The following is a 10,782-nucleotide window of genomic DNA, read 5'->3' on the forward strand; positions in this document are numbered from 1 at the left end:
TGCTACCAGGGTTGCAATAGCATATATTGCCATGGATATAGCAGCTTTCAAAGATATATAAAAAGGTAAATAGTTTCTTTATATCATGTAATTTCCAGCATGCGAAGAGGATTCATTTAAAAAAACTGGGTTGTGCTTTGGTTTTTGCTTTTGTCTCTTCAAGTTTAAATAATTCACTGATTTGAAATTGTTGTTAGCAGTAATAAACCAAAACACAAAAATTGTTCTGAAAAATAGTGTCAATAATAATATATTTGAACCAATCATTTATCTTAAAAATACTTGAAGAGAAGAACCAAAAACATTGAACATTCTTCATGCATGAAAAGATTAATTCATTTTTAGTTTAAAAGCGCACATTTAATTAATTTGGTTTGCCTTGATTTGCTGTTTTTGCACGCATGATGTTGGTTTTGCTGTGGGTAGACAAATAAGTGAATGCATTCTCGCCAGGTGATTTGCATGCTTGCATGAGCTTGTTTGGTGTCCATTTGCATGGAAAATAATTCTGCCTGCTTTTCTGTTTTTGTTTTGCATATGTCTCTTTGCTACTCACTGTAACAGTGCAAGATAACATCATGTTGTCCAACAAGGGTGCTATTCTACATACGCCTCAAACAAACACACTGTCCAAATCTGAGAGCTACAAAGAAGGCAAGGTGGGAACATTAGGCAAGCTCTTTGGAAAGAAAAAAAGCAAGAAAAGTCCAGGTGTATCAAAAGACAGCAGGGCCATTTCTCCACCACCACCACCATCAAGAGTTGACAGCTTCTCTGCCAGTAGTAGTGCAAGTGTAGATATGTCTGATGGTAGTGTAGTCTATTCTCCTGCTGAATTTCTACCAGTTGCTAGGGCTTCTGTAGATAGTACTTCTACCAGTTCCTCAAAGTCTGGTCATAAAAAACGTCATGCCCCAGCCCCACCTACATTAAAGGTTTGCACACAAGAAAGTTTATATAAAGATGGTATTCCAGAGTCACCAATGTCAGAGAAATCCTTTCGATCATTTTCATCCTCATCTTCATTAGGAACACCTCCTGTTCAGCCACATAAAGGTTTATACAACATCCTTCCTGTCAGTAGTGAATATATGAAAAGAGGAAGTGCATCTTCACTCCCTGATTTTAACCCTCACAAGAGAGATTATCAGATACGAGCTGCTTCTTTGGAAAACAGCCGGCTTCAAATTCCCTCTCCAACATCAACCTCCCATATATTAGCTGAACGAGGGATAATCTATGCCAGCATTGAAGATCTGAGTACTGTAGCTGAAGCTGTCAAAGAATTGCCTCTACCACAAGGTGCTCCTCCTCCTAAACCAAAACGTCTCTCTGCATCACCAGATGTTCTTGAAGAAATGCTTGAAGAAATTGAAGCAGACCCAAAGATGTCTCTTTCTTTAGTAGATGAAGGGAGTGAGCATACTCATGAAGAAATTATAGCCTCTAAACAAGAACCTGTTGAGATTGCCAGTAACCAACAAGCTTCAGACTTGAAAGTCACAGTCTCAGATAACTCAAAAGAAGATGCATGTCTTGAAGAACAGAAGGTCCCAGAACAGGATTTCAAGCAGTTGTACTTGTTTGATATGTTAGCACCTCATTTAGAAACAAATGACGTGGAGGAAACAGAGACAACAGTTGACATTAAAGTCAAGCAATCGATGCATGAAACTGTGTCTGTAACACCACAAGGTTCTGGATCTAAAGACCATGTTGAGGCTCTACCTCCACCTGCAAGAACTGAGGATTCTTCGTTTGATCTTATCAAACAAAGGACTGACTTTTCTCCAAGTGGCCATTCTACTTCTTCATCTGATCTTATCAAGCAAAAGACTGATTCTCCTTCCAGTGACAGTTCTGCACATGCTGAGGCTGAACAAATTCCTATCGTTGAAGATTCTATAAAACCTATGGTTTCTGAGTTGAAGTTGGCACCGCCTATTCAGAACTATGAAAAAGTACATGGAGGTGAGATGAATAAGACCTTAGAGTCAAGCACAACTATTATTGTTTCTCATGGTAGAGAAACATCTGCAAGTCCTGCAACCCTGCCATCTGGAAGTGAACATGTACCGTCCTCACCAACGGACTTCTCTGCTTGTAAAGAGATACCAATGGTTCCTGATTATTCTGCAGTGAGACAAATGGCCAAAGAAGCAATTAGTTCAAATCACGAACGTGCATCTGAGATCAAAGCAATTTTGAAACGGTCCATGGCAAGAATGATGGGGGTGGAACTCCCAGCAGAATCAGTTTTTAAAAATGAGTCTGTTGCAGATGATGTCGGAAGTGATAATGAAACAAAGGAGATTGAGATCATTTCTTCATCTGTTGCTGCTGAAACAGAGAATTGTAAGATAGAAGGTTCTGCTGATAAGGCAGAGGAACCAACAAGTTTAGTGGAAGAGACTGCGTCTCCAACTGTTACTGATTCTACCTCCAAGAGTCTAATAGAGGAGTTTGAGAGTCCAAGTGAGGATATAAACTCCAACAAAGTAGTTCCAGGAATTGAAACAAAAGATGAGATCTTTATTAGGTCAGACACGGAAGACAAAACCTTTGCCACTCCTTTTGTTACTAGACCTTGCGAAAAGGAAGAAAGTGTAACAGACGACACTTTGGTAAAAAAGTCCTTCTTAGATGATGCCGTGTATGAAATAAAACCAGAGAGAATGTCGCTGACAAGGTCAAGCTCATTTGAGAAGAAGAAAACAAACGATTTTCAGCCACTATCCAATCTATCTAGATCAAAATCATTTGGAGCAGAAGAATGGCAGAGTAAGATTTCCAGTCATCAGAAAAATGAAAAGGAACATATTGACACTTTCAGTTTTGCGCACGCTGATCCTAAAGACGAACTGAAAAAACTTGCTTCGTTGAGCGTGGTGAGAGCAGCAAGAGAAAAGTTTGGTAGTACACTTTCCAATAAGGAAAGTCCTAAGAAACGACCTGTTTATTCTGAGAAGCTGGTCTTTTCCCAAAAGTCGTCTCAAAACTTATCGACAAGCAATGCAGAAGAAAAAGAAAACTTTGAGTTTGTGGAAGCTCAGAAAAGACTCAAGAAATGTCCAACTCCTTATGAAGAGCCACTTATTTATACACACAATACTACTGTGGAGGCATCGTTGTCTACTAAGGATTCTTTGACTGAGGTACCACAGCATAACGACCCAGCAAAGATTACCACCAGTTCAGTCCACAGAGTTGCAACGCGTCAAGTTTCCTCAGATAAATCGCTAAGTTTTGCTGGTGTTGGAAGGGTTATGTATCAGAGTAAAGCAATGACCTGGAAAAAGTCCACAGAGAGAGCCCAGAAGAAAGAAGTACCCGTGAGGAAAAATTATAAAGATGATAGTTCTTCAATTGTATCTACTGTCAGCTCATGGAAAGAAAAAAGAACCAAGAGGAAAAGTGTGGTAGAGAATGAGTACGATACTGGTGTAAAAGAAAGGGGTATCAGCAGCGAAAACATTGCAGTTGTGTCTGCGCAAATTGTCAGTCCTGAAATAGTTGACAGTGGATCTGAAGCTGTGGTTGTGAAGGAAACGTTTGACAAGAATGTCAAAGATATGGAAACAGACATGAAGTCAAAAAATGTGGAGAGAAAGGTTGAAGCCGAGCAGGAAAATGAGGTGCATCAGGTTCAAGTCAAGGATGAAGCCCAAATTGCCCAGACACAACCCGAGTGTAAAATAGAGTCCATTAATACTGAACAGCAACATTATACTAAAGAGGACATTTCAATTGAGTTGGAGCCAATAGTTGTAGAGGATACAACCACCACAATGGAGAGTCCCATCATAGCAGCCACTGTTCCCATTGTAGCAGCCACTGTTCCCGTGGTAGGAGCCACTGTTCCCATTGTAGCAGCCAATGTTCCCGTGGTAGCAGCCACTGTTCCCATTGTAGCAGCCACTGTTCCCATCATAGCAGCCACTGTTCCCAGCACAGCATCTACTGTTCCCATCACAGCAGTCTCTGTTCAAGAAGTGACCAGTGCCATCCCTGCTGTTGACATGAATGAAGAAAAGCCACACACAGAAATTAAAGTCGATGAGGAAACTCACATCAAACGTCACAGAGAGGTCCGTGAAAGAACCAAAAGTATCCTAGCAAAAATAAAGGCCACAACAGCTTTTCAGGACACAACTAAAAGTAGCCAAGTATTTAGTGATGATACAAGTGTGCAGAGGAGAGACAGTAAGGAGGCAGCCCAGATCCGTGATCGTCGAAGAAACACTAAATCCACTCCAAATATTGACAGAGAATGGCAAATGTTTGATGAAATGAAGTCGGATGTTGTCATATCACCTGAGGCCTATTTCAGAGTAACTCAAGAAAATTCAGACAAACAAACAAGGCAGTCACCACCAAGTCAGGCAAGAAATATTAGGAAGGTTAAAAGGAAAGCTTACGTCCGTAGATCAGCTGGTGCTGATCTTGACCGACAATCTGAAAGTTCTTCTGAAGGACTTTCCGAAGATGAGCCCCCAAGAAGACAGCATTTAAGTGGTCGGTTAGATTCTGGTTTTTCAGACATGGCCTCTCACTCTGAATTGGACAGACGCGTACTTCCGCACAAGAACCACCCAAGGAAATCAGGTGGCAAAGCAAAGCAGTCAAGTCCTCGCAGTAGTCCGATTATGACTGCAAAGCATGGGGAGTATCCAACTTCCAATCTTATTTCAGAAGCACCATCTGAGAAGTTTCCAATATCATCAGATCCTTCAGAGCTCCAGAGGATCATCTTACAACAGCAAGAAGAGATGCGCCTCCTTCGCCAGCAAATGCAGGCCTCGCAAATTCAGGCCACTCAAATGCAAGCCAGCCAAATGCAAACTTCTCAAATGCAAGCTACTAGTCTTTCAGAGGGTATTCAATCTCCTGCTGTAAGCCTTGGGCAGATGAACGTAGCAAACCCACATGTTCCCACCATGCCTTACATGTACTCTCCCCCTAACATGATGATGGTACCTCAAAGAGGTATGATACAACAACCTATGTACTATGTTCCCCAAGGTATTCCTCAGGGGCTACAAACCCCGGCGGTTCAGATGCCTGGGGTTCTTCCTATCAGCAACTACTCACCATATGCTCCTTCACATGTGCCTTTTCCTGTACAGGGGATGTTACCGATGCAGACACAGATGCCTATGGGATTGCCATTTCAACAAGGTAGTGTGACCCAGTACCCCACAAGCCACTTTACCACAATGTCCGCGGCTGGAGGATCTATAGCCGAAGCCCCCAGGACTGTTGAGCAGAAACACAGTGAGTAGTGTGGCTGGATGGTGTTCCGGTTTGAGTGTCTGCTAATACTGACAAAAACCTTTATAACTACTTACTAAAACCTATCATGATGCACTGTCATTTCCCCCACCCACATACACACTACACACATCCCTCCTGCATTGGTTATGGTTTGGTTCATCTTAAAGAATTGGTTTCCTTAAGAAACCTTACCACTGCTGCAGCAAATGTGTCATTTATTCTATATTTCAAGTGTCTTCTTGCAGAAAATGCTGTTTATATGCAATTTAGAATGTAGTGCAGTTAGATTCTAGTGTATGTAACAATTTCATAAATTGAGGATAAAATTTGATGGTACTGTTGGATAATACTCATGCCGAGTGGACCTCAATTTTTTTAACATTTCACATAGTAGGTTAGAATATTAGTTAACGTGAAAATGAAACCTTTGGTTTTGCTACTACTTCTATATTTATAAAGCATGTCATTTGGTTAGTAATCTTGATCTACTAGATCATGCCAAAAGGTGTCAAATGTGCACAAATCAACTTGTCTAACTTCCATCTGCAAGTTTTTTATAAACTGCGAATATCTACACAGACTATAAAGACATTAGATTATATTTGAAGTGGGTGATCTTATGAAATGTCCAAGGAAAGTACTCCACCGAATCAAGTTTTGCTTCTTATAAATGTTTTAAATATGCAAGTTGGTTAGCTTGAAGAAGACAGAGTGTAAACACTTAAATTTTAAGTGTTGTCTCTGTGCTTGACTGATACATTTTTAGAGCAATTACTCTTGAACTAAAACAATACATGCCACAGTTTAAGCTGGTACTTCATAATTAAATTAATTTAGTATTACTGGTATTATTGTTATGACAATTATTTGAATATGTGCTTATTCACTCATTCTGTAACTTATTTGTCAATTATTGGTTTGTCACACTAAAAATTATTGACAACTAAGTTGAGTGCTGAATTTAATCCTATTATTCTTCTAAAAATGTGTACTAATTGTATGTGTTATGAACACTTTATTCTACTATAAGTAAATGTAACTCCATGTTTGGTCCAGGGTATTATTGGGTATTATTATTATGTGAACACTTGTTTTTTACACCGTGCACTTTGTCAATTTTGATAAGAATTATGTTGTATTTGTAATGCGAAAAATGGCAAATATTCATTGAAAATAATATTTGTGTTCATGGAAATGTACAGCATTGGTTCACCATCAAAATCGTCTATTTATTCCTGTCTAGTGACATAATTAAACAAACAGTTTCGAGAACAAGTCACAACTAATCTTGTTTGATAGATGGAAGATTATACTTGTAAAACAAACACAAAGTGAACAAGTATCCCCTCACCCAAAATCGAATGCTGTACTTTTCTTGACATGTTTTGCATCCATCATGCAAGCAACCATGCTTGGACATGATCTGGACATCGAAACAAACATGTTGATGTATAATATAATAAAACATTCATACTTACTATCAACTTTAAAGGAACTGAATATAATCTTTTTAAAACAGTTGTCCTTTTGAGAATTATAATTAATGATGGATGTTTAAGGTACAGAACAACATAAGTTTCCGAACAGTTTTGAATGCTGTAAAAAAGAACACGAGTTAATATGACAAAGAGACAAAAGTTGAAATGAACATTCTTCTGACTCGTCTCAGGATAAGATTTCAGATTGATAGTTGTAATTATATTACAAAATGTTCAACCATTGTTGTTCTTTACCTTTAAAAAGACAATTTAATTGAATTTTCTTTAATATTTGCTATGGACGGAACAATGTGATAAATTTATGTCGTTGAAAATGTTTGCTTCCTTCCTTGTATATAGTTTAATGTAAAACTGTTTCCTTATAGGACAAAACTTGAATAAAAAAGTTATAAAAATGGAAAGATGAAATTAAAAAAACAAAATTAAGAATTGTTAAATTCAGTTAACTGATTGAAAATACCTGTATGGTTGTAACGATGTAAGAATCAACCCCGGGTGGAGAAATGAGTAGTGTTTTTAGTTATCATGCATGTAAGTTACAAATGAATCAGCTTTTTCTGTCTGATTCCAAAAACAAATTGATATAAACCTAATTTAGGAATAACACGGTTTAAAATTCTTGTACAGGCAAACTCACTTATAGGAATACTAAAAAAACCTTGTATAGTCAAAACAATTGAAACTTTATGATAAGTATACTGTATAACAACTTTTTAGCATATAGCTCCATACGATGAGAAAATTAACATAGCTTCTACTTTTACACCATTAACTGTGCCTCTGCCACTATTTAACTTGCAATATTTTGTATTGTACAAGCCTTCTGTATTTCAAAACAAAATGTATTTTTAATATCAATATTGTATTGGGCAAGCTATTTAAACTTTTGTTATCAGCCATAAAAGATGCTATACTTTCGTGTTTGTAAATCCCCAATTATAAGCAAAACATAACAAAGGACTAATTGAAATTATGCTAGTTTTTGAGTATTTTTAATTTCTTAAAAACTACTCTCTTACTAGAGAAGAATTGGGGAAATTATTCAAAAACATTGTAGAAATTTGTATTGGATAACGGTAGTATTTTTGTGTTACTTTAAATATTGTTGTCTAGTTAAAGCGACTGTGGTTATTTTTGTACGTAACCTTTCATTGTCCAATATGTGAACTGATACTGGATATAGCTTTTGCAGGGCCTCGTTACAAGTGATTCTGGAAGAAAACTTTCATTTGCAAGTTGAAAAAAATTACCTGAACGGAATATACTGTTGTGTGCTAAGTAGAACTGTGCTACTAAAGAAATTTGAGCATGATTTTGATATGTCGGTTATTAAGAGAGCGTAACAAATGATGCTTAAAACATTGTGGTTAGCTTAGCAACAATAATCAAAGGACATGGGCAGAATATCTGAAATTGCCGAGAGTAACATCTTTTGGAAGGCCCCCAACCTTGACCAAACTTGGCAATTTCAGTGTCTACTCCCATGAACTTTGACCAGCAAGTTAGCAGTAAGATTGCTTGTTGTAACTTCTTTTAATGGGTGCCCTGCGCAACGTGCCTATAAATCTGTGCTTCCATAAATCTTTGTATAGATTTTACCAGTGCCTTTTGTATATATATACATAAAACAAACATTGGTTATTTTCTGGTTTAGAGCTAGTGATTGTTACTTGCACTGAATGAGTGGATTTAATATTTTTTCTTTAAATAGAGGGTTACTTTGCAAATAAAACATAACATGAAACAAAGAATTGGTTTGAAGATAATTTTATTTGTGTGCACAGTTTTATTGTAAACTTAGTATGTGTTTAAGTAGCTTTAAAGGCAGTGGACACTATTGGTAATTGTCAAAGACTAGCCTTCACAGTTGATGTATCTCAACGTATGCATAAAAAAACAAACCTGAGAAAATTTGAGCTCAATTGGTCATCGAACTTGCGAGATAATAATGAAAGAAAAAAACACCCGAAGTTGTGTGCGTTTAGATGGTTGATTTCGAGACCTCAGGTTCTAAATCTGAGGTCTCGAAATCAAATTTGTGGAAAATTACTTGTTTCTCGAAAACTACATCACTTCAGGGGGAGCCGTTTTTCACAATGTTTTATACCATCAACCTCTCCCCATTACTCGTCACCAAGAAAGGTTTTATGCTAATAAATATTTTGAGTAATTACCAATAGTGTCCACTGCCTTTAATTATGTAGCAATGTTTTTTAAAGGCTGGTGGTATACTTGTGAGTGTAAATAAGTGGCAACACCATGCACTTATGATTTGGGTACTTTTTGTAACACAAAAAATAATGTCCTCAGATAAACATTTAACTTACACCTTGAAGATATGATAGTTGAACGCTTCCCTTAAAATATTACTTGTTGAGGTGCTTTAGTTTTTGAGAAATGATGTAAAACAATGTCTTGTAAAAACATTTTACATGCTTTTTATAGTCAAAAACTATTTTCGTGACTTGTTTTACTCATTTCTCCAAAAAAACTACAGCACCTGAGCAAGTAATATTTTAAGGAAAACTTTCTACCATCATTATCGTCAAACTGTGTTAGTTACAGGTAAATCAGTGGACATTGTGTTTTGTGTCCTTCAAAAAAGTACCCAGACCCTTCCTTTAACTGATAAACCACATGTTAATGACAGAACACTTCAAGGACCACATGTACAGCCTGTAGAAAAAAAACATTGGTGCATGCAGAGAGAAATTCCTCATAATATTTTGCTGAATTTAAGACGTTTACTATTAACGGAGTGGTGATTGCTGTTGGAATTGATAAATACTCGTAATTTATCAGAAAATTTCAAAATGTTTGATTTCTTTACAAATGACATCACCTTCCATGATAACACGATGGAACAAATACATACACACAAAAAATCAAATTCTGAGACGTAACTTTGCCAAATTTGTTAGTTTCACCAATGTCACCCGCTCCAACAACAGAAACAAAATTACAATTAAATTGTCATTGAAAAAAAAAATCTTAAATTTTGTTGACATATTAAGAAGTCTGCAATTTTAAAGACGCAGTACTGCGGCGGTTTTCATGAAACACTAGGATTAATCCTAGATCTGGAGTTAGGAATATACTTAAGGTTGACAGTGTAAGGCTGCATGGGTCTCGCCCTTTGATTAATCCTAACTTAGAAAGACTTTGGTGAAACCAATGGCAGGACTGGTAACTATTTGGGGGAAAATAATATTGTAAACTGAAAGCTCACTGACAATTTCAGCTCCTCCAAAGGATATTGAAGACCCCCCCCCCAATGCTTATTTTGATTGCCGCGATCAATATATGTTTTCAGTCAACCATCTTCGAAATTGTTATAATTTCACAGGTCGAATTGGTTGGTTGGTTGGTTGTATGGAGGATGTGAAATCAGATTCAAACATGAACAATGAGATAGAGACAATTTTGTGGCAGTTTGTTTCACTGTTTTATACTTGCCCTATATAGAGCTCAAATTTTGCACCGAACCATATGCCCAAGGCCAGTGACACGTCTAGCATGAGGCCAGTAAACTCATGACCAAGCAAGACCTGCTGTCTTGTGTTTTTTAAAGCCAATTGCGAGTTAGATTTGAATAATGTCTGGTACATTGACTTGCTTAGTTACATAGTACCGCTTACATTTGAGTTCCTCAGACTATAGAGACAGTTACTAAGTCAAATGGTTCAGGGCAAGCCTTTGTATAGCAACTTCAAGATGAGCAAACTCAGGTACCATTGTCCCATACAGATTCAATCAAAATTATGTATTGATGATCTACGCAAAAGCTTGCCCCTTATCATGTGACATAGAATTTGTCTTGATAGTCTGAGGAATTCAAATTGAAGTGGTAACTTGTAATCAAGCACGTCATTGTACCAGACAACATTAAATTGTTTATTGATTAGTACATCATTTTTAAATATAAATTGTGGTTTTGATAAATACCTTTAAATTCTAAAAGAAAGACAAACAAGATAACTATTCTCTTTCATGTTTTATTATTTATTCA

At 37.1% G+C, this 10,782-nt stretch overlaps 1 protein-coding gene across 2 annotated transcripts in view; it reads left to right on the plus strand.

Annotated features, from left to right (window-relative positions):
• The window catches only part of LOC139938875 (uncharacterized), a 44,920-nt gene extending 36,396 nt beyond the window's left edge, over nt 1–8,524 (plus strand). The window contains exons 5-6 of one of the 2 annotated variants that reach the window (XM_071934531.1): nt 10–65; nt 5,127–8,524. In XM_071934531.1, coding sequence (XP_071790632.1) covers nt 10–20 — 11 coding nt within the window. In that variant the 3' untranslated portion in view covers nt 21–65; nt 5,127–8,524. The remainder of the gene's footprint in view (nt 1–9; nt 66–5,126) is intronic. The other variant, XM_071934525.1, reaches the window with a different exon arrangement.
• The last annotated feature ends 2,258 nt before the right edge of the window (nt 8,525–10,782 follow it).

The sequence above is a fragment of the Asterias amurensis genome, chromosome 1 (genome assembly GCF_032118995.1).
Source record: "Asterias amurensis chromosome 1, ASM3211899v1".
In the NCBI taxonomy this organism is placed as follows: Eukaryota; Metazoa; Echinodermata; class Asteroidea; order Forcipulatida; family Asteriidae; genus Asterias; species Asterias amurensis.